General features: G+C 43.1%; 3 protein-coding genes across 5 annotated transcripts; 2 read left to right on the top strand and 1 right to left on the bottom strand.

Annotated features, from left to right (window-relative positions):
• The first annotated feature begins 11,332 nt into the window (after positions 1 to 11,332).
• LOC125532725 (Pentatricopeptide repeat (PPR-like) superfamily protein) lies at positions 11,333 to 13,706 on the top strand. The gene is made up of 2 exons (XM_048696670.2): positions 11,333 to 12,315; positions 12,424 to 13,706. Exons 1-2 carry the CDS (start codon positions 11,450 to 11,452, stop codon positions 13,370 to 13,372), a joined length of 1,815 nt encoding a protein of 604 aa, XP_048552627.2. The 5' UTR covers positions 11,333 to 11,449; the 3' UTR covers positions 13,373 to 13,706.
• Positions 13,414 to 16,444, top strand: LOC125549207 (putative calcium-binding protein CML22). Of its 2 annotated transcripts, XM_087513988.1 has the most exons (6): positions 13,414 to 13,981; positions 14,055 to 14,188; positions 15,184 to 15,387; positions 15,480 to 15,679; positions 15,787 to 15,961; positions 16,075 to 16,444. In XM_087513988.1, exons 1-6 carry the CDS (start codon positions 13,848 to 13,850, stop codon positions 16,191 to 16,193), a joined length of 966 nt encoding a protein of 321 aa, XP_087370114.1. In that variant the 5' UTR covers positions 13,414 to 13,847; the 3' UTR covers positions 16,194 to 16,444. The 2 variants fall into 2 exon arrangements, with proteins under 2 accessions (XP_087370114.1, XP_087370118.1); XM_087513992.1 differs by lacking the exons at positions 13,414 to 13,981; positions 14,055 to 14,188 and adding an exon at positions 14,662 to 15,132 and having other exon boundaries at positions 15,186 to 15,387.
• Positions 16,375 to 21,377, bottom strand: LOC125549196 (MIF4G domain-containing protein / MA3 domain-containing protein). Of its 2 annotated transcripts, XM_048712666.2 has the most exons (14): positions 21,121 to 21,377; positions 20,478 to 20,542; positions 20,278 to 20,369; positions 19,516 to 20,176; positions 19,322 to 19,389; positions 19,112 to 19,194; positions 18,712 to 18,811; positions 18,439 to 18,524; positions 18,269 to 18,351; positions 17,974 to 18,110; positions 17,782 to 17,883; positions 17,400 to 17,693; positions 17,187 to 17,309; positions 16,375 to 16,956 (listed from the first exon to the last, which is right to left on the bottom strand). In XM_048712666.2, the coding sequence occupies exons 2-14, from the start codon at positions 20,482 to 20,484 to the stop codon at positions 16,567 to 16,569; spliced, it is 2,226 nt and encodes a 741-aa protein (XP_048568623.2). In that variant the 5' UTR covers positions 20,485 to 20,542; positions 21,121 to 21,377; the 3' UTR covers positions 16,375 to 16,566. The 2 variants fall into 2 exon arrangements, with proteins under 2 accessions (XP_048568623.2, XP_087370104.1); XM_087513978.1 differs by having other exon boundaries at positions 18,269 to 18,524.
• Positions 21,378 to 24,257: the final 2,880 nt, after the last annotated feature.

Raw genomic sequence — 24,257 nt, 5'->3', positions numbered from 1 at the left:
CATTGATCGTAGGTCTATGCATTGGGTCTCCTGGGCTAAACTTGCATCCCCGAAAGTAACTGGTGGGATGGGGTTCCGGGACCTCGAGGCGTTCAACTTAGCGCTACTCGGCAAACATGGATGGAGATTTATGATGAACCCCGGATCTCTGTGTGAAGGAAATATGCCCTAGAGGCAATAATAAAGTTGTTATTTATATTTCCTTATATCATGATAAATGTTTATTATTCATGCTAAAATTGTATTAACCGGAAACTTAGTACATGTGTGAATACATAGACAAACAGAGTGTCACTAGTTTGCCTCTACTTGACTAGCTCGTTGAATCAATGATGGTTATGTTTCCTAACCATAGACATGAGTTGTCATTTGATTAACGGGATCGCATCATTAGAGAATGATGTGATTGACTTGACCCATCCGTTAGCTTAACACGATGATCATTTTTTTTGTTGCTGTTGCTTTTTCCATAACTATACATGTTCCTATGACTATGAGATCATGCAACTCCTGAATACCGGAGGAACACTTTGTGTGCTACCAAACGTCACAATGTAACTGGGTGATTAGCCTTGCAAGCAATGTAGCTAATGAGTTAGTTACGGGATGTAGCATTACAGAACGAGTAAAGAGACTTGCCAGTAACGAGATTGAACTAGGTATTGAGATACCGACGATCGAATCTCGGGCAAGTAACATACCGATGACAAAGGGAACAACGTATACCGTTATGCGGTTTGACCGATAAAGATCTTCGCAGAATATGTAGGAACCAATATGAGGATCCAGGTTCCGCTATTGTTTATTGACCGGAGATGAGTCTCGGTCATGTCTACATAGTTCTCGAACCCGTAGGGTCCGCACGCTTAACGTTCGGTGACAATCGGTATTATGAGTTTATGTGTTTTGATGTACCAAAGGTAGTTCGGAGTCCCGGATTTGATCATGAACATGACGAGGAGTCTCGAAATGGTCGAGACGTAAAGATCAATATATTGGAAGCCTATATTTGGATATCGGAATGGTTCCAAGTGATTCGGACATTTTTCCGGAGTACCGGGAGGTTACCGGAACCCCGGAGAGTATATGGGCCTTATTGGGCCTTGGTGGAATAGATGAGAGGGAAGGAAAAAGAGGGAGGCGCATCCCCCAAACCCAATCCGAATTGGGGGGACCTTTCCTTCCTCCCTCTTTCCTTTCCTTCCTCTCCTACTTCTACTTGGAAGGGCTCCTGCTTCTATTAAGAAAGGGGGAATACTACTCCCGGAGGGAGTAGGACTCCCCCAGGTAGGGGTGGGCATAAAAACCGAGGAACTAAAGACTGAACCAAAGCCAAAACCCAAAAAAACGAATTTTTGGTTTTTGGTACTTGTAATGAAAATTTCGATTTTTACTGTTGTTAACCGAACTGACTTTGATCGGTTCGGTATTTGATTGGTAACCGAACAAAAAAAACGAACATGTACGCACTGCAGCGCTGCGAGAGTTTCTCCCGTGCCCACGTCGCTAAAAGGACGCGCCAGGTGTGTGCGTGCGGCGGGAATATCACTTCCATGGGCCCAGCCAACAACCTGCATGCACGCACCTTTTTTGGGCTTTTTTATTATGGTACTGCACAGCCCATATAGACTTCCTTTACGTGGGAGTGGGAAGCTAGCAGGACGTGGAGTCGTCGTCCTTTTAGTCCCACCTCGGCTGGCCACAAGAAGGAGCATAGGAAGCTCGGTTATAAAAGGGTAGGTTGCAGAAGGTACCAGCCACGCACGGCCATGAGCTAATCTTTCGGTGTATACGGTAGAAACCGAATACCAAACCGATTTTTGGAGCCATTTTCGGTTAGCATTTTGTCTAACCAAAATGAAGAAAATACCGAAATATATTAACCGAACTTTTGGTTTATACCAAATGCCCAGGCCTATCCCAGGGCGTGCCATAGAAAGGGCCGGCCCGGGAGCACAAGTTGATCAGTTGATTTTTTAAGCCGTGTGCGGTGTCCCGCTCTACCATAATCCATCTCGATTCAAGTTGATCAATTGATCTTTTAGTCGTGTGCGGTGCCCCCTTCACCATAATCCACCTCGATTATATCGTAGCAGTGCTTAGGCGAAGCCCTGTTCCGGTAGCGTCATCACGTCGTCGTGCTGACGAAACTCTCCCACGAAGTTCTACTGGATCGTGAGTTTGCGGGACGTCACTGAGCTGAATGTGTGCAGATCCCGGAGGTGCCGTACGTTCGGTATTAAGATCGGTCGATCGTGAAGATGTACAACTACATCAACCGCGTTGTCATAACGCTTCCGCTTACGGTCTATAAGGGTACGTAGACGATACTCTCCCCCCTCGTTGCTATACATCACCATGATCTTGCGTGTGCGTAGGAATTTTTTTGAAATTACTGTGTTCCCCAATACTGTGCTCTAGAGTTATGAAGACCCCATATTTTCCAGATTCCGAGTTTATGAGTGCAACTATGCCCAGGACTGCTTCGCCTATTTGGAGTTGCAGGTCGCGATGTGATACGTCTCCAACGTATCTATAATTTTTTATTGTTCCATGCTATTATATTATCTGTTTTGGATGTTTATGTGTTTTATTATACACTTTTATATTATTTTTGGGACTAACCTATTAACCCAGAGCCCAGTGCCAGTTTCTGTTTTTTCCTTATTTTAGAGTATCGCAGAAAAGGAAAATCAAACAGAGTCCAATTGACCTGAAACTTCACAGAACTTATTTTTGGACTAGAATAAGCCCACGGAGTATCGGAGATGGACCAGGAGAGTCCCGGGCTGCCCATGAGGGTGGGGGGCGCGCCCACCCCCTGGGCGCGCCCCCTTGCCTCGTGGACAGCCCGGAGATCCACCGACACACTTCTTCCTCCCATATATACCCATATACCCTAAAACATCAGGGAGCACAATAGATCGGGAGTTCCGTCGCCAGAAGCCTCCGTAGCCACCGAAAACCAATCTAGACCCGTTCCGGCACCCTGCCGGAGGGGGAATCCCTCTCCGGTGGCCATCTTCATCATCCGACGCTCTCCATGACGAGGAGGGAGTAGTTCTCCCTCGGGGCTGAGGGTATGTACCAGTAGCTATGTGTTTGATCTCTCTCTCGTGTTCTTGAGGTGATACGATCTTGATGTATCGCGAGCTTTGCTATTATAGTTGGATCTTATGATATTTCTCCCCCTGTACTCTCTTGTAATGGATTGAGTTTTCCTTTTAAAGTTATCTTATCGGATTGAGTCTTTAAGGATTTGAGAACACTTGATGTATGTCTTGCGTGGGATACCCGTGGTGACAATGGGGTATTCTATTGATCCACTTGATGTATGTTTTGGTGATCAACTTGCGGGTTCCGCCCATGAACCTATGCATAGGGGTTGGCACACGTTTTCGTCTTGACTCTCCGGTAGAAATTTTGGGGCACTCTTTGAATTACTTTGTCTTGGTTGAATAGATGAATATGAGATTATGTGATGCATATCGTATAATCATACCCATGGATACTTGAGGTGACATTGGAGTATCTAGGTGACATTAGGGTTTTGGTTGATTTGTATCTTAAGGTGTTATTCTAGTACGAACTCTATGATAGATCGAATGGAAAGAATAGCTTCATATTATTTTACTACGGACTCTTGAATAGATCGATCAGAAAGGATAACTTTGAGGTGGTTTCGTACCCTACAATAATCTCTTCGTTTGTTCTCCGCTATTAGTGACTTTGGAGTGACTCTTTGTTGCATGTTGAGGGATAGTTATGTGATCCAATTATGTTATTATTGTTGAGAGAACTTGCACTAGTAAAAGTGTGAACCCTAGGCCTTGTTTCCTAGCATTGCAATACCGTTTGTGCTCACTTTTATCATTAGTTACCTTATTGTCTTTATATTTTCAGATTACAAAAACCTATATCTACCAACCATATTTGCACTTGTATCACCATCTCTTCGCCGAACTAGTGCACCTATATAATTTACCATTGTATTGGGTGTGTCGGGGACACAAAAGACTCTTTGTTATTTGGTTGCAGGATTGTTTGAGAGAGACCATCTTCATCCTACGCCTCCTACGAATTGATAAATCTTAGGTCATCCACTTGAGGGAAATTTGCTAGTGTCCTACAAACCTCTGCATTTGGAGGCCCAACAATGTCTACAAGAAGAAGATTGTGTAGTAGACATCAAGCTCTTTTCTGGTGCCGTTGCCGGGGAGGTTAGCGCTTGAAGGTATATCTTTAGATCTTGCAATCAAATCTTTTTGTTTCTTGTTTTAGCAATAGTTTAGTTTATAAAATAAAACTACAAAAAATGGAATTAAGGTTGCCTCATATGCTTCATCTTTTTAATATCTACCGTGAAAATAAGGATTCCGATAATTGTGCTCAAGTGCTAGAAGAAGAATGCATTAGAATGTTTGGCATTAAATATTTGAATGATGAGCATGATTGCAATGTTGTTAGTATGAATTCCTTGAATATCCATGATGCTAATGATATGCAAAGCCACAAGCTTGGGGAAGCTATGTTTGATGAAGATGATATTTTTTGTGCCCCAAGTTTTGATGAGAAAATTTATTATGATGAAAGCATGCCTCCTATTTATGATGATTATATTGATGAAAGTGGATTTGGAGAGGTCATGACTTTATTTTGTGATGAATCCACTATTTCGGAAGAGGTTCCAATTGATTATGAGAAGAAAGTTGCTACCTATGATGATTATTGTGATGACTTTTATGCTATAAAGAATAATGATATCCATAAAACTTGTCATCATGATTTTAGTTTTCAATTGGATTATGCCTCACATGATAATTATTTTGTTGAGTTTGCTCCCACTATTATTCATGAGAAGAATTTTTCTTGTGTGGAGAGTAATAAAATTTTTATGCTTGTAGATCATGAAAAGAATGCTTTATGTGATAGTTATATTGTTGAATTTATTCATGATGCTACTAAAATTTTTTATGAGGGAGGAATATATGCTTGTAGGAGTTGCAATAATATCAAGTTTCCTCTCTATGTGCTTAAAGTTTCGAAGTTATGCTTGCTTTACCTTCCTATGCAAGTTGATTCTTGTTCCCACAAGTTGTTTGCTCACAAAATCCCTATGCATAGGAAGAGAGTTAGACTTAAATGTGCTAGTCATATTCTTCATGATGCTCTCTTTATGTTTCAATTCTTATCTTTTATGTGAGCATCCTTGAAATCATCATGCCTAGCTAGGGGCGTTAAACGATAGCGCTTGTTGGGCAACCCAATTTTATTTTTGTTCCTTGATTTTTGTTCCTGTTTAGTAATAAATATTGCATCTATCCTCTGTTACGATTGTGTTTTTTATGTTTTAGTTAGTGTTTGTGCCAAGTAAAGCCTTTAAGATCTTCTTGGGTGATTGTTTTTTGATCTTGGTGTAAAAAAATAGAAAGTATGCGCTCACGAGAATAATTTTTATTTTTTACCAGAGAGCGATAAAATACCAATTCCAACTGCAGTAGATCAATAAACAAATTGCCCAGGACTTCCTAATTTCTCAGGATTTTGGGGGTTCCGGAAGTATACGTTTGATCCAGATTACTACAGACTGTTCTGTTTTTTGACAGATTCTGTTTTCATCGTGTTGTTTGCTTATTTTGATGAATCTATGAGTAGTATTGGAGGGTATGAACTATAGAGAAGTTGGAATACAGTAGATATTACACCAATATGAATTTAGAATGAGTTCATTACAGTACCTTGAAGTGGTGTTTTGTTTTCTTTCGCTAACGGAGCTCACAAGTTTTCTGTTAAGTTTTGTGTTGTGAAGTTTTCAAGTTTGGGGCAAAGATTCGATGGACTATGGAATAAGGAGTGGAAAGAGCCTAAGCTTGGGGATGCCCAAGGCACCCCAAGGTAATATTCAAGGACAACCAAGAGCCTAAGCTTGGGGATGCCCTGGAAGGCATCCCCTCTTTCGTCTTCGTTCATCGGTAACTTTACTTGGAGCTATATTTTCATTCGCCACATGATATGTGTTTTGCTTGGAGCGTCATTTTATTTTATTTTGTTTTGCTTGTTGTTTGAATAAAATACCAAGATTTGAAATTCTTAAATGTTAGAGAGTCTTCATATAGTTGCATAATTATTCGACTACTCATTGATCTTCACTTATATCTTCGGAGTAGTTTGTCGTTGCTCTAGTGTTTCACTTATATCTTTTTAGAACACGGTGGTGGTTTTATTATATAGAAATAGATGAACTCTCATGCGTCACTTATATCATTTTGAGAGTCTCTAAACAACATGGTAGTTTGCTTTGGTTATGAATTTAGTCCTAATGTGATGGGCATCCAAGAGGGATATAATAAAAACTTTCATATAGAGTGCATTGAATACTAAGAGAAGTTTGATACTTGATAATTGTTTTGAGATATGGAGATGGTGATATTAGAGTCATACTAGTTGAGTAGTTGTGAATTTGAGAGATACTTGTGTTGAAGTTTGTGATTCCCGTAGCATGCACGTATGGTGAACCGTTATGTGATGAAGTCGGAGCATGATTTATTTATTGATTGTATTCCTTATGAGTGACGGTCGGGAACGAGCGATGATCTTTTCCTACCAATCTATCCCCCTAGGAGCATGCGCCTAGTACTTTGTTTCGATAACTAATAGATTTTTGCAATAAGTATGTGAGTTCTTTATGACTAATGTTGAGTCCATAGATTATACGCACTCGCACCCTTTCACTATTGCTAGCCTCTCTTGTGTCGTGCAACTTTCGCCGGTACCATAAACCCACCATATACCTTCCTCGAAACAGCCACCATACCTACCTATTATGGCATTTCCATAGCCATTCCGAGATATATTGCCATGCAACTCTCCATCGTTCCGTTTATTATGACACACTCCATCATTGTCATATTGCTATGCATGATCATGTAGTTGACATCGTATTTGTGGCAAAGCCACCATTCATAATTCTTTCATACATGTCACTCATGAGTCATTGCACATCCCGATACACCGCCGAAGGCATTCATATAGAGTCATATTTTGTTCTAGGTATCGAGTTGTAATTCTTGAGTTGTAAGTAAATAAAAGTGTGATGATAATCATTATTAGAGCATTGTCCCATGTGAGGAAAAGATGATGGAGACTATGATTCCCCCATAAGTCGGGATGAGACTCCGGACGAAAAAAGAAAAAAGAAAAAAAAAAGGCCAAAAAAAGAGAAGGCCAAAAAAACAAAACAAAATGAGAGAAAATAGAGAAGGGGCAATGCTACTATCCTTTTACCACACTTGTGCTTCAAAGTAGCACCATGATTTTCATGATAGAGTCTCTTTTGTTGTCATTTTCATATACTAGTGGGAATCTTTAATTATAGAACTTGGCTTGTATATTCCAATGATGGGCTTCCTCAAAATGCCCTAGGTCTTCGTGAGCAAGCGAGTTGGATGCACACCCACTAGTTTCTTTTATTGAGCTTTCATACATTTATAGCTCTGGTGCATCCGTTGCATGGCAATCCCTACTCACTCACATTGATATCTATTGATGGGCATCTCCATAGCCCGTAGATACTCCTAGTTGATGTGAGATTATCTTCTCCTTTTTGTCTTCTCCACAACCACCATTCTATTCCACCTATAGTGCTATGTCCATGGCTCAAACTCATGTATTGCGTGAAGATTGAAAAAGTTTGAGAACATCAAAAGTATGAAACAATTGTTTGGCTTGTCATCGGGGTTGTGCATGATTTAAATATTTTGTGTGGTGAAGATAGAGCATAGCCAGACTATATGATTTTGTAGGGATAGCTTTCTTTGGCCATGTTATTTTGAGAAGACATGATTACTTGGTTAGTATGCTTGAAGTATTATTATTTTCATGTCAATATTAAACTTTCGTCTTGAATCTTATGGATCTGAATATTCTTGCCACAATAAAGAGAACTACATGGATAAATATGTTAGATAGCATTCCACATCAAAAATTCCATTTTTATTATTTACCTACTCGAGGACGAGCAGGAATTAAGCTTGGGGATGCTGATACGTCTCCAACGTATATTTAATTTTTGATTGTTCCATACTATTATATTATCTGTTTTGGATGTTTATGGGCTTTATTATACACTTTAATATTATTTTTGGGACTAACCTATTAACCCAGAGCCCAGTGCCAGTTCCTGTTTTTTCCTTGTTTTAGAGTATCGCAGAAAAGGAAAATCAAACAGAGTCCAATTGACCTGAAACTTCATAGAACTTATTTTTGGACCAGAAGAAGCCCACGGAGTATCGGAGATGGACCAGGAGAGTCCCGGGCTGCCCACAAGGATGGGGGGCACGCCCACCCCCCTGGGCGCGCCCCCTGCCTCGTGGACAGCCCAGAGATCCACCGACATACTTCTTCCTCCCATATATGCTCATATACCCTAAAAACATCGGGGAGCACAATAGATCGAGAGTTCCGCCGCCAGAAGCCTCCGTAGCCACCGAAAACCAATCTAGACCCGTTCCGGCACCCTACCAGAGGGGGAATCCCTCTCCGGTGGCCATCTTCATCATCCCAACGCTCTCCATGACGAGGAGGGAGTAGTTCTCCCTCGGGGCTGAGGGTATGTACCAGTAGCTATGTGTTTGATCTCTCTCTCTCTCGTGTTCTTGAGGTGATACGATCTTGATGTATCATGAGCTTTGCTATTATAGTTGGATCTTATGATGTTTCTCCCCCTCTACTCTCTTGTAATGGATTGAGTTTTCCCTTTGAAATTATCTTATCGGATTGAGTCTTTAATGATTTGAGAACACTTGATGTATGTCTTGCGTGGGATACCCGTGCTGACAATGGGGTATTCTATTGATCCACTTGATGTATGTTTTGGTGATCAACTTGCGGGTTCCACCCATGAACCTATGCATAGGGGTTGGCACATGTTTTCGTCTTGACTCTCCGGTAGAAATTTTGGGGCACTCTTTGAAGTACTTTGTCTTGGTTGAATAGATGAATCTGAGATTGTGTGATGCATATCGTATAATCATACCCACGGATACTTGAGGTGACATTGGAGTATCTAGGTGACATTAGGGTTTTGGTTGATTTGTATCTTAAGGTGTTATTCTAGTACGAACTCTATGATAGATCGAAAGGAAAGAATAGCTTCATATTATTTTACTACGGACTCTTGAATAGATCGATCAGAAAGAATAATTTTGAGGTGGTTTCGTACCCTACAATAATCTCTTCGTTTGTTCTCCGCTATTAGTGACTTTAGAGTGACTCTTTGTTGCATGTTGAGGGATAGTTATGTGATCCAATTATGTTATTATTGTTGAGAGAACTTGCACTAGTGAAAGTATAAACCCTAGGCCTTGTTTCTAGCATTGCAATACCGTTTGTGCTCACTTTTATTATTAGTTACCTTGCTGTTTTTATATTTTCAGATTACAAAAACCTATATCTACCAACCATATTGTACTTGTATCACCATCTCTTCACCGAACTAGTGCATCTATACAATTTACCATTGTATTGGGTGTGTTGGGGACACAAGAGACTCTTTGTTATTTGGTTGCAGGGTTGTTTGAGAGAGACCATCTTCATCCTACACCTCCTACGGATTGATAAACCATTGGTCATCCATTTGAGGGAAATTTGCTACTATCCTACAAACATCTGCACTTGGAGGCCCAACAACATCTACAAGAAGAAGGTTGTGTAGTAGACATCACGATGATCTAAAGACAAGTCTAATAAAGCGGGTCAGTGATGGTTCCACAATTTCAATTTGGCAGGACAAGTGGATTCCTGAAACTGTATCCATAACACAAATGTTTAGACTAGCAAATACGACAATCTAGCGGGTAAGCGAGTTGATCGATATTGACAATTGGACGTGGCATCAAGAGCTAGTTCGTGATATTTTTCTGATACCAGATGCTACGACAATCTTGAATATACCTTTGCGCAATGGTGGTGGAGAAGATTTTCAAGCCTGGGCCTTTGAACCTACAGGAAGTTATACTGTCAAAACTGCGTACTGTGCTCTCGTGAATCAAAAAGAGATTTCAGCTCGAGATGAAGGTGCAGTTACAGGTACCTCACAGACTGAACGACAGCTATGGACTTCACTGTGGGAACTCAAAGTGATCCTTAAAGTGTGGGTTTTCTGGTGGCAAGTGTTGAACAATATCTTGTCAGTGAAAGAAAACTTGAAGCGAAGACATATCAAGGAGATCGATCGCTGTAACGTGTGTCTTGCGATTGGGGGGGGATTTAGTGCATGTTCTGATCCATTGTACGCATGCATAGCGATTCTGGCATGAAGCACATGCCTTGTTCGATTTCCGCTTGCCGAGGCTGCACCCTGACACATGGTCACGGGATATTATTTGTGACAGACGGTTCTCGGACAATGAGCGAACAAAAATTGTTAGGGTGATGTGATCGATATGGCACTCCAGAAACAGATGGGTACAGGACCATGATCAACTTGACCCAGGTAATGTTGTAAGGAGAGTTCGGAAGGCCCTGGCCTTGCTTGAGCTTCCTCAACAACATGCATCCATACTACCAGGTCACGGTTGGAGGCCTCCAGAGCAGGAAGTGATCAAAATAAACTGTGATGGGGCAATCAGTTTTGATGAGGGCAAAGGAGGTGTAATGGGTGTTGCTCGATCAGCCACTTGTCTTCTCGGAGCTTGGTGCAAACCACACGAGAGGGTGACTGATCCCCTGATCATGAAGACGCTCGCGCTCCGTGAGGGCGTTATTTTCGCCAACCTACGAGGCATACCACATGTGATATTGGAGACGAACAGCTTGGCGTTGGTAAACCTCTGAAATTCTCGCCGCACATGTCGCTCTGTTGTGACCCCGATACTAGATGAAATTGAAGAGCTATCCTTAGTTTTTGGTACATTTGTAGTTCAACATGTATCTAGATCAGCTAATTTGCCGGCTCATTTGTGTGCTAAGCATGCTTGCTCACTCATGGTAACCAAAAGTTGGTTGGACTCTACCCCTTATTCTTGATCAGTAGTCTCATTGCAGACTGCCGCATAAATGCCTTTGTTGAATAAAAGCTCTTAAAGTTTCCCGGAAAAAAAACTAGACGTGATAAACGACATGGTCAGAATATATTGCACCGGAAATATAGGAACATAAATGATGAATCATTTGTATTCAGAACCAATGCATTACACGTGTGGAACCAGTTTTTCCTGATCTGAGCGGATTTTTTTTCCCTGATGTGTATAGTGCTGATTCATTTTGCAGGAAATCCAGGCCGCCTATACTGTTGCTAGCAAGGCAGACAGTGTTGCAAACACTACCTCACAGGCATGTTGCAAAATCAAGGGCCGGCCTGAAGTGGGCCGTGCGTGTCTGGCCCGGAACAGCAGCGGCAGGCAGGAAGGAAGAAGGACCGAAGGAGCAGTACCAAACGTCACCGGCGGCGATGCCCAGCGCGCCACCCGTCTCCTCCGCCGTCTCCAAGCTCCACTCGCGATGCCACTCACTCTCCACCATACAGCAGCTGCACGCCCACATCCTCCACCACCACGCCCCCTTCCCGTACAACCACTTCCTCTCCAAGCTCCTATCCATCTCCTCCTCCTCCGGCGCCACCACCAGCGCCGCCGCCGCCGACTACGCGCTCCTCCTGCTCGCCTCGCACCCGGCCCCCACCGCCTTCTCCTTCAACGTCGCCCTCCGCTTCTTCGCCGCCTCGCGCCCACACACCTCCCTCCAGCTCTCCCTCCGCATGCTCCGCTCCGCGCTCCGCCCTGACGCCTACACGCTGCCATTCCTCCTCCTCGCCGCCGCACGGTGCCCCGCGCCCGCCTTCGCCGTCTCGGCGCACGCGCTCCTGCAGAAGCTCGGATTACAAAGCCACGACCACACCGTCCACTCCCTTATCACCATGTACTCCAACCTCGGCCGCCCCCGCGCCGCCCGCAGGGTGTTCGACGGAATCCTCCGGCGGGACGTCGTCTCCTGGAACTCCATGATAAAGGCGTACCAGGCGGCGGGGATGAAGGACGACGCGGCGCGCATGTTCCGCGCGATGGTCGCCGAGGGCGCGGTGGCGCCCAACGCGGTGACCGTGGCGGTCGTGCTCGCGGCGTGCAGGGACGCCGGAGACCTGGTGCTTGGCAGGTGGTTGGAGGACTGGGTGAGGTCTGCGGGGATGGAGGTGGGATCGCTCATCGGCTCGGCTCTCGTTGGGATGTATGAGAAGTGCGGAGAGATGGCGGAGGCGAGGAGAGTGTTCGATGCCATCGCTGACAAGGATAACGTCGCTTGGAATGCCTTGATCACTGGGCAAGTATCCATAGATCCACTTCGGTCCTCATTTTGAAATAATCTCTCATGAATGTAGTCTTATCTGGCGGGCCTGATCATTTGTCTATGGTGTGTATGATAACGCAGGTATGCACAGAACGGCATGTCAAAGGAAGCCATTTCCTTATTCCACAGCATGCGGCAAGCAGGGGCACGTCCAGATAAGATAACCTTCGTAGGGGTGCTCTCCGCCTGTGCTGCAGTTGGAGCTCTGGAGCTAGGCACCGAACTCGACAGCTATGCCTCACAAAGAGGCTTCTACGGCAATGTCTATGTTGGGACTGCTTTAGTGGATATGTACTCAAAGTGTGGAGATCTTACCAGAGCCATACAAGTGTTTGAGAAATTGCCATGCAAGAATGAAGCTTCATGGAATGCCTTGATTTGTGGTCTTGCCTTTAATGGGCGAGGCCATGAAGCTATTCGGCAGTTTGAACTGATGAGGAAGGAGGAAGGGCTCCGGCCGGACGATATCACTTTCATAGGAGTGCTTTCTGCTTGTGTGCATGCAGGGTTACTGAAAGACGGCCGGCGTTGGTTCGATTCCTTGACATCTGAGTTCCAAATCATTCCCAAGATCGAGCACTACTCCTGCATGGTTGATTTATTGGCACGTGCCGGACATTTAGAAGAAGCATGGGATTTCATTGAGAAGATCCCTGGTAAGGCGGATGCGGTGATGTTGGGGGCTTTGCTTGCTGCTTGTCGGAAATGCAAAAATGTTGAGGTCAGTGTCAAGGTCATCAACAGGATCATGCTGCTGGAGCCCTCAAACTCGTGGAACTACGTGGTTTCATCCAAGATATATGCAAGCTCAGATAGATTAGATGACTCTGCACGGATGAGAGGGCTGATGAGAGAGAGAGGTGTCAGCAAAATTCCAGGTTGCAGCTGGCTTGAAGTTAGCGGCAGAGTTCTTGAATTCTATGCAGGGGATGAACCACAGCATGGTGCGGAGGATATGTATCAACTCCTCGACATGCTTGTTGATGAGATGAGACTGGAGGGATATGTTCCAAATCTTGATCTGGTTTAACACACAACCAGATGCAGATCAGCCTCAGTATTGCAGTCATACGTGAAAGAAAGGAGGTGACTCTTATTTTTTTCTCAGAGGAGCAGAAACATCTGCTGAAATGCTGAATATAAATGTTGGATTGCCAAGATGGAATATTGTTTTGCATTCCTTCTCTATGACTGGATACCCGGATCGAACCAGGTCTATTTTGAATCACCTATCAACAGAGATCTTTGAATTTTATGGCACCATGCTTAGTCATGTGCAATGGTTGGCTGCTTGAGCTGTGTCTATGAAAATACCTGATTCAGTTGTAGCCACCCTTGAAACTTTCAAGAGCCGATTTCAATTCGCCAATGGAGTCAATTGGTTTTGCGAGTTGTCAGAGCATGCTATATAATCACGAATATGGAAAACCATAAAGTGTCATATAAATTATTACATTGTATCATCTTCTGGCTGAACATATTCAAGACTCTAGTCTAAAAGAAAAATGAATTGGCACTCACCTAATGTTGGTGTTTTCGGAAAAATAGCATTCCAGGTGGAGTGGAGATGGGATCCAGAGGAGCTACGTTTGCTCCAAGTCAGCATTCATGCAGATTTTTTTGGGGGTAAATTCTTCAGGTAAGAATGGCATTACTGGTTTTCCCCTAATTGTCTGTGTAGATTGTAGACTTATCTTTTAAAATTGTTGCAGAGGTCAGGAGCTGGGATGTTCTTACTGCCAGTATCATCTTACATCGGTGACTATGAACAATCAATTCTTCGAAGAATGGATTGAGACAGAACTCTTTCAATCAAATACTTGTAGGGACAAACGAAAGAATGAAGGTATAATTGTGGGGTCCATTTGCCAGTCTAAAAATCCTGTACAAGTATTTTGTACTGCAAAACAGACCAAAGTATGTATCCTATACTATTTTGCTTGTTTCCAACCATGTGCGATTCTAGAAATCGATAGGATTCCCAGGGAAACCTTCTGGTTCACAATCTTTGAGTTTCTGTATCAGAGAAGACTTGTGCAATGCGCGGCCTTCGGTACCATACAACATCAGCATCTTCTATTTGTGCTATAGCTGGGTTGCCGTATAGTGTTTACGACTTCCATGTCAATACTGGATTATGCATGTTTGCCTTATTATACAAAAGTTATATATCCTGTTGCAATATTGGTGGGTTTATGTCCGTTGCGTGTTTTTTCACTGAATAGATTGTACGCATAATCTTGGACTGCCACTTATGCCGTCCTGGTGACTTGGGGACCAGTATGCGCTCGTGATCCTTTTTCCTTGGACAATCCGGTATGTGCTCATATCGGTATGTGCACTTTCTAGTGTCGACCAGTAATCGGATCGCTGCTCGTTTCGATGTTGACACAGAATCTTGAAGAACATAGTCCCTTGTGAGTCTATCTCACAAAAATAGCATTGATTGATGGTCTCTTTTTTTGGGGGCGTAAAAGCATTGATTGCTGATGATAACACAAGCAACAAAATTGGGTCAAGCAGAAAAGAGAGCGCAACGGACAAGGGAATGAAAGGACCAAATCTCTTTCATGCAGTCGGTAGTGGGAGCATTTGCATATTCAGGCACGCATGGCAGGCGTCCTGCTGCTGCCGCGTCCACTTCTATTTTTAGGGCATCAGATTCTACCTCATCCCAGGCCAATGGAGATTGCCGTAACCAGACGGATTCCCCCACTCAGAATCCAATCCAACAAACGTACTACACCAAACAACAAAACCCTCAATTCCACCCCGCAAGGCAGCGCAGGCGTCAAGGCTGAGTCAGGTCTGGGTGTGATCTTTCTCCCTCTTTCTCTGAAGAGATGGGGGGCGCGGCGTCGAGGCTCGCCGCCCCGATAAAGCACCGGCGGGTGGAGAGGGAGCTGGACAACAAGGTGGCGGAGGCGCTGCGGGAGCGGGCCAAGGCGAGGAAGAAGACGTTCCGGTCGGTGAACAGCATCACCATGCGCCTCCCTCGCTTCAAGGACGGCCTCAAGGACATCCGGGACGTCTTCGACCTCTACGGTACGTAAGAGCAGAAGCCACCATGCTAAGTTTAGCACCCATGGAGCTTCGGAGTTTGCATGCATTAGAAGTGTGAGCTTTCCAACTTTCAGACACGGACTCCAACGGGACGATCGACAACGAGGAGCTGCGGAGCTGCCTGAGCAAGCTCGAGGTGCGGATGTCGGAGAAGGAAGCCGACGACGTGCACCGCTACTGCGACGTCGACAGCCGCAAGGGGATCCAGTTCCAGGAGTTCGTCGTCCTCATCTGCCTCATGTACCTGCTCTTCGGCCCAAACGTCACGCGCCGGGTAGGGTAACCAACCAACCACATCTTCCTCCTGGCTGTCTGACAGGAGAATTCTTCCTGACTTCAATGGTTCACTGATGAAGCTTGTTCTATCTGGTTTGTTGTCAGGTTTCCGAGTTCGAGTCGGACAAGCTCAACTACATCTTCGACGAGCTCATCGACGCTTTCCTCTTCTTCAACAGGGACGGCGACGGCAAGGTGACCAGGAAAGACGTCACCCAGAGGATGAACGAGGAGTCTGACCGGGAGAGGACGCCCACCCACATCACCACACAGCTCTTCAGTCAGTACTCTTGTGCTGCCCCCTTTATTTCTTTTCCATGCATATAAACAAGATTCATGTGAAATTCAAACAGAAGCAGACTATAATATGTTGGTGCGTGTACCTTGTTGCAGAGGAGATGGACCTGAACAAGAACGGCAAGGTGAACCTCAAGGAGTTCCTCTTCTCCATGATCAGATGGGCAGGGCTCGAGCCCGAGGAAGGAGATGAAAGCAACGACACTTCTCTGTAGTGTAGTTTAGGCTTCTTCCCCTCATCAGTTTGTCAAAAATATAAGCAATCACCATTTGCAAGTTAATCCTACATGTTTTATGACAAAGCACCGTCTGTTATGGTGTCATTAGTTAACCTCAGATGTTCAGGGCAGATGGAACTTCATGTATACACAGCAGACAGCATAGTGGCCAAGAGACTGCATCCCGAAAGTTTGTATAGTATGTAATAATGACCATTAATTTTATGGAACAATACAAATTTGCATCATCAATTCAAAGAAATCATCATGTAGGGTACAAAAACGATCTGTCTACATTTCCTCAGAATACCGAACAAAACTGAGAGCCCGCGTGTCATGTAACCGAGACAGGGAAGACACGCCGGACAAATTACATCAAAACTCCAGCAGAGTTATCAAGCGCCTTCTTGGCGATCTTGAATTTGCCAGCCAACTCCTTCCCTGCGTCTTTGGCGATCACATGCTGTCGGACGAACATCACGATTCCATCTCTCAAGAGCTCGAGCTCCGGGTTCCCAGCGATACGGGTAAAGACGTTCCACATAAGCGAGTCTTCTTTCTGCATCAAGGTCTCAAACATCATCCTGAAATGCATGGTCTTTTTGGGGGTCATCTCCACTGGGTTCGCCAGGTTGACAACCTTCAGTGTTGCTAGCGACAAGGAGAAGTTTACGAGCATCTCTGCAACTAGTTTTGCAAGGTTCATGGACCGACTCAACTCCATCTCATCTAGCTCCTTAAAACGGTCCCAGATGCAGTACTGCAATGACACCAAAATAAAATAGGAATACACAAATGTTAAAATTGATACAAGTCTGATATCAATTTATCTTCATGCACACATGTTGCATCTATTAAATATCTACGAGTATATGTTAAGGAAAAGGTATACTTGCTCCGCAAACGAAGCAGTAAAGCACTAACTTGTGAGGCAGAATACCTTTACTGTAGTCTATAGATATGGAAAATTATAAGAATGCAATGTCATACCTGTAAACTGAACTTATGATTCTTATCATGGCTGCATAGCTTGGAGGCAAGGACTGTGTAATATTTATTGAAAGTCTTTTCTTGCAGACAACAGTCAACAATGACTCTCATAATTTCTCGATCCTGCACAGCAATAGAGAGAAAAAAGTTAAATAATATTGACACACGTACACACAGAAAACAGCATCTCGCAAGAAAAAAAACAATGCAGACCTGCTTCCCAGATAGGTCCAGCCTCAGGATCTTGTCAAAAGCGTCTATATAGTCTTCAGCGCTCATTATGATGCAAAAGATTGCTCTTCGTATATCTGTGTTCATCCGCTGGGCAGCTGCAAGCTGAACCAGTTTCTGTGCCTCTACAACCTCCTTGCTGATAACTGCTGCAACATCTTCAACATTGCCTGCTGTGGACGATACATCCCCTGACAACCACCACTGCCCTTTTTTCTCAGGATCCAACAGCTTACTCCATTTTAGCCCGCGCAAGAGGATATCTTCTGACTTTAGCTGCAGGCAAGCAAAAACAAAACAAATTATTAAATGAGCAGGAAAAGGTTTCTGTTCAGGCATCGGGAGATGAAGTTCTGGTACAAACCTTTTGAAGCCACTTTTTTACACGGGTATGCTGTGAAGGATCCTCTTTGGACCTTTTCTTGTTGTTCTTAATGTCACATATCGTCTCAAGCATAAACTCCATCTGCATGGCAAGTTAAACCAGATACAAAACTTAAAACTACTCCAACTTGAATTACTTTTTAAAACAGGTGCATAAAACAAGGCAACTCACTCGTTTACTATGTAGATCTGCTTTTCCATCTTCTCGGCCAGCTGAGCGCAATTTGGACTGCCTTACCGAGTTCTGAATGCTGAGTACAAAATCTTTCATTGCACCTGGGTCATCTCCCCGCAGCTTCATTCCACAGCCTGTCCACAAAGATAAAAACATATCCCGAGTTTCACTCAGAAACAGAATAACATGGGATGGTTCTATGACAGATTAACAGTTATTATGGTGTAAGATGAGTAAGGCATTGCAAAGGTTCTTTTTTTAAGCATGGAAAGACATTATAAATGCTACATACACTGCAGGATGGTTAACACTGTTGAGACATCCAGCTCTGTCAAGCGCTCGCTCAGCACTGAGAGAAGATCATACACAAGATCGCTGCAACAATAAACAAAATCATCAGAACTTACTCTGACATGTTTATATAAAAAAGAGCACGCTATAGGTTCCAGTGAGACCACAGACCATGCAATGACGTCGAATATGCACAAATAAGAGAAAAGTAACATAAGATTTCTCACTGATAACCCATCGTCTTTTGAGTACTCATCCTGTCACCAAGGGACGAAAAACTAACATAAGGAAAATATAACTAAACTGGAAACATCAAAAGATAAACATGATTTAAGTATCCTGAAACAAAGCAGATACATAGCAAGGCAGAAGGGATGGAGATATATTTAGGTAGAAAGAGACATGTAAAAGGTCCTTGTGTTATCTTAATCAGAATAGTCATACCTCAAAAGATTTCGCAAGAGAGGAAAGGATTTTGGCACTAAAGTCCATACCAACCAAGCATGTCATACCAGCAATAAAGGCTGCAAATACAGCAGCATACCTGCACAAATGAAACAACATATTTCATTAGTTCAGTTCACCAACCTCCTACCTTAGTAGAGTAGCATAACAAACAGAACAGAAGGTTTTCCCAAATGAAAGCTTTAGGATACCAATCCTTTCCAGTTTAGCATCTGCCTACACATATGTCTTAAGGTTGATCCCTCGAACTCATTCTAAAATGATTACACAGAACCATTTTGTTAAAGTCTTCATTTTTCAACAAATATTGGAACTTTTAAGCTGTGAGCATGCTAACATAATAACCAAATAAATGTGACTTATACGGAAGATCCTTAACTGTTCGTTTCCACGAGGTCCCCGGGAACAACTTGCCAAAACTTCATCACCAATTAACTGACAGCCAACACCTCGTGGAACCGACTGTTAACAGATAAATAGGAATAGAACCAGAAGTACTAAGTCATTAATCAAGCTAAAACAGAAGATCTGAAAGAAGTTTCGCAATATAGTATTAGAAGGAAAAAAGGGGGAAGATATAGGACTATACACGAAAAATTGCAGCAACTTCCTGAGTAATAGACTCCACATTGGACTCCGAAAGCCTGTTCAGAAGTCCTGATGTATACAGGAAATGAAACCATCCATGAGAATATGGTTCCAAACAAAATGGATAGAATGATAAGGAAATCAGAAATGTGTTGCATAAAACTGAAAAAAAAGGGATAGAATTGGAAGTCACACCTCTCACTCTCCGGCGTAACAGAGAGATTTCTTCTGATTCTGAACTAGAAATAGCACGGAGACTAGGAGGTACATACTTCGCCTTTGACACCGGGGGTGTTTCAACCACATTAGGCTCTTCATCCTCAGATTCGTGAACTGATACATCACTTTCTTCAGCCATTTCCACACCTCCACCACCTGGTTCCTCCGAAGCATCGTCCTTCACTTTCTTATTTTTCCTCTTTTTTTTCTTCTTGTCTACCTTATTATCATCCACTACCTTCCCACTGCCCTCCTCCATGGCATCATCTTTCACATTCTTATTTTTCCTGCTCCGTTTTTTCTTTTCTGGTTTAGTATCTTTTGTTTCACCATCCGAACCATAGTCACCGCAAAATCCGAGGTCCGCAAAAAGATCGTCCATACCATCATCTGGACCTCCCAGCTTTCCTTTCTTCACCCTGAGCTTTTTTGCAAGCTTCCTCTCCATCTCCAGATCCTCCTCTCTGCCCACGGCAGCACCACCCATCTCCATTTCAAGATACTCCTGGAATTTGGACCTGGGCTTGTGGCTATCCTCAGGCTCCCTCCTCCTCTTCTTGGGTTCTTTCTTTGGTTTTACCTCCTCTGCTGGACTAGGTTCCATGGACACCACTGCCGTCTTCTTATTTTTGCCACCCTGAATCAAGATAATTCCACCCGTCAAAATTAAAATCTTAATCTACCAAGAAATGACTGATACTCTTCTCTACTTTCTTTTAAAGATTTCGGTGCGCTCACCTGGTGCTGAACCCAAGAGAGAAACCGCAGCTTGTGCTTCTCCGATCTCGCTTCCTTTCGCTTCTCCTTGCGAGACTTCTGCTCTTCCTTTCCTGAGGAAAAGAAAAAAATACCAACAGAACAGACGGCGCTGTAAATTCACCACAGGACATGCCCGCCTTTACTGAAGATTATAGCAACAATACCAGGAAGAAATTTACCAGTCATGATTTCTCCTCCAATCTGATCCACGCTCCTGCCCTCCTTGCTTGCCACTCAGTCAGAGCTGGTAAAACAACCACAGATGATTAGCATCAGTGGTTTTTTTCTCCCTGTTATTTCTTCTGCTGAAATCACTTTCTTAATTATCAGGATTCCTTTATCCAGGTTTTCCATAATGTAGAAAGCATGATTTGTGTCACATGATGCCGCAAACCGGATACATGATTTCATACTGTTGTTTACACCTGTTAGTGGCAGACCCAGCAATTAAATGGAGGGTGTGCACACTCCAAAAGAAAAAAAAAATCAACCTAATCCAAGTGCCATACTACACTATTTGGCAAAACATAACATAAACAGCTGAAACAAGGTGAACATTGTAGTTTAGGAAATAAATTCCAAATTTCTTGAAATTGCCTGATTGGGGTTCATGTGAGCTCCTCTTACAAACATCCAATTTCTCATTGCACGGTTGGCTACTGGACAGCAGTGGCGGAGCTACAAACGAACTGTTGCGTGGGCCAAGCTAAAGAAGAACGTGAAAATTTTCAAATTCTGAACGTTGTCATTAGTAAGTAACCTCTGTTCCCATTTGTTATTACAAGATGAAAAGTGAGTAGATATAAACAAAAGAAGCTATACCAAAATACGTGCGGCGTGGGGTCGTGGGTCGGCCAACTCGCCGTCCGCGTGCTGCTGTGTGCCAGTGGGCTGGTCGTCCGTGGGCGGTGGGCAGCGGGCGATTTGTGCCGCTGGCCAGTGGCGGCGCCGCGGGGGCCGGCGGCTGCTGTGGCGATCCGGCGGCTTGGACGAAAGGTTAGCGAGCAGGCGGCGGCGGGGACGATGGATAGAGAAACCCTTCGGCCCCGCTTGGTTCGCCGTTTTGGGGCCCAATACACCTGTAAACTATACCCCTGTGAAATAAAAACGGGTGGGCTTCACATTTATTTTTTCAGGGGTGGGTGGGCTTCGCATAAGCCACTGGAACGGGCGCCCGTATATCTCGCCTTCAGCGAGACGGCTCGAGTTAGGCCGGCCCAGGCGCACGGGAACATTCAGCCTGGTCTTCAGTTTTGTTTTTATGCGCGTTTTTTTCGTTTTTTTATTTCCACTTAATTGCTTTTATACATCCAAATACTCTAAAAATATATTTCACAAATTACTCTACATAAAAAATTTAAAAATGTTTACCAAGAATTTAAAAATGTCAAATGTGTATAGAGAAATTTTTTATCACATATACAAAAAATGTATGCAGAAAAAAATGTATGAAATAATTTGAGCATGTATTTTAAAATAATTAATCAAGAATTTGAAAACTGCTTGAAAATGTTACTCAAGACTTTGGAAAATGTTAAATGTGTATAGAAAAAAATGTTGACCATGTATAAAAAATGATTATTTTTATCACATATGTAAAATAGTTAATCAACCATGTTAGAAAATGTTGAAAATATTTTAAAAATGTTAATCAAGCATTTGAAAAATGCTAAACGTGCATAGAAAACATGTTGACCATGTAATAAGTAATGATGATTTTTTTATCATGTACTCCCTCCGTCCCTAAATATAAGTCTTTTTATAGATTCCAATATGGACTACATATGAAGTAAAATGAGTGAATTTAGACTTTAAAATATTCTATAACATCCGTACATAGTCTATATTGAAATCCCTAAAAGACTTATATTTAGAAACGGAGAGAGTATATAAAAATGTTAATCAACCATTTGAAAAATAGTTGAACAAGTATTTTTAAAATGTTAATAAAACATTTGAAAAAAGTTAAATGTGTATAGTGAAAATGTTAACCATGTATTAAAAATATGATGAACACTTTGATCATGAATATAAAAAAGTTAATCAAGCATTTGAAGAAAATTGAACAAGTATTTGAAACAAATTTATCAAGCATTCGAAACATGTTTAACGTGTATAGATTTTCTTTATCATGTGTTAAAAAATAATTTTGTATTTGAAAAATGTTAATCATGAATTCAAAAAAATTTAAAAGTGTGTATAGACACAATGTTGACCATGTATTCAAAAAAATGTTAATCTTGTATTTGAAAAATTTTAATTAAAACTTAAAAAATATGTATGGAAATTCTTGACCATGTATTCAAAAAAGGGCAAATTTGTAATAAAAAATATTAAACATGCATTAGAAAAATATTTTTGACATATACAAAAATGCAGAGTGAAAATCAAAAGAAACATAAGAAAAAAACAACACACACAAAAAGAGGAGAAATAATAAAACCAAGCAAAAACAAAAAATCGATGAGAAACGAGAAAGAAAGGAACAAAACTTTAGGAAAAAGGATAAAAGAAAAACCCAATGAAAATTGAAAAATAAATAAAGAAAAAATGAAAAAGAAAGAAAAAACAAATTAAAAAGGAGAAAAAACCGGTGAAGAATAAAATTGGAAAAAACTTGAAAAAAAGGGACAAGAAAAGAGTGAAAACCCATATCATTTCGACTTAAGTAGTCCCGCCTTTAAATAGCACCAACTCGTGCCAAGCGCAGTTTCTTGCAGCGTCTCCTATGCCTGCGACAGCACCATTTGCCTTCAACGTTTGCGTGCCCGCACCTTGCCGACGGAGAAAGAAGTCGGCTTCATGGAGATCGACGAGGCTGCTTCCAGCATGTTCGTGTCCGCTGCCATCATCGAGGAGAGGGAGAACATGGGTGCCTGTTGCCGCTTGGGTCCCATGAAGGCCACGGGTGTCCCTGTTCCCTCTGGCTAAAGCATATTTCAGCGATTCTACTACGATGAGCGGTGTTGCCGGACATGGGGAAGCGAGCCGCCCTTTGCGTTGAAGCATATACCTCCAGGGCTCACAGTAGTCCGATGAGCGGGTTGACAGACATGGGGAAGACAATGAAAATCCGCCGCGAGCGGCCATAGACTTGAGGGTATTCGTGTTGTGAGATCGGAAATCCGCCGTAGCCAGCCGTAGACTAGTTTTCCTTAGTCCGGAATAGTTTTAGTTGAAAATCGTCCAAAATGTAATGAATTTCATATGATTTTATATGAAATCCGTTGCGTTTGCATGAATTTCTTTCGGTTAGTCCCAACAATGCTTGAAATGTATGATGGCAGCGTTGGATGCCCGGCTCCCGCACCAATGTACGTGTACTGATCCTCTCCTGTCTGCGGACAGATGCTAGAGCAAAATTACGGATCAACGTTGGAGATGGCCTAAGGCACGACGACGACACGCTCCTGGCCGCGATGGTGACTCGCTCGTGACCTTGTTGACGACGTTGACCGACAGTCTTTACTTGACGGTGATGGCGACTCACTCCTGCTCCAAGTGGCCTCCTCTGATTTGCCAAGGCATCCCCTCCTCCTCTTCCCCCCCTTTCCGTTCTTAGTTGGGGGCAGAGTGCACCTCCTTGGCGACATGGTCGTCCAACTTGGTGATGATGAGTCCGAACCTTCTTGTCAGTTACAACCGGATTTATGACCTACGAACCAAGCACATCTTATATCTTATACAATAAAAAAATACATGCGTGTATCAGTATTTTGTTGGGGCCTTGTAAAATATAGTTACAGCCGGAAAAGAAATCCAACAATCCAATCAAGGCCTCTTCCGTTCGGGGAAGGGTTTCGCTTTTGCAGGCAAGCCCCCAACTATCTGCCAGTCTCCACCCACCCCCCAGCCAGAGACCGCGAGCACGATCTGTCCGTTGCTTCGAAAACGGACGGCCGCGATCCCTTCCGTCGCCTCAGCGGGCGCGAGTTTCGGCAGTTCTCCCGGCTCTGTTT

Source organism: Triticum urartu, chromosome 1A (assembly GCF_056163025.1).
Source record: "Triticum urartu cultivar PI428250 chromosome 1A, HENAU_Tu73, whole genome shotgun sequence".
In the NCBI taxonomy this organism is placed as follows: domain Eukaryota; kingdom Viridiplantae; phylum Streptophyta; class Magnoliopsida; order Poales; family Poaceae; genus Triticum; species Triticum urartu.
Note: the sequence above shows the minus strand (reverse complement) of the source record. Positions and strands in the feature narration are given on the sequence as shown.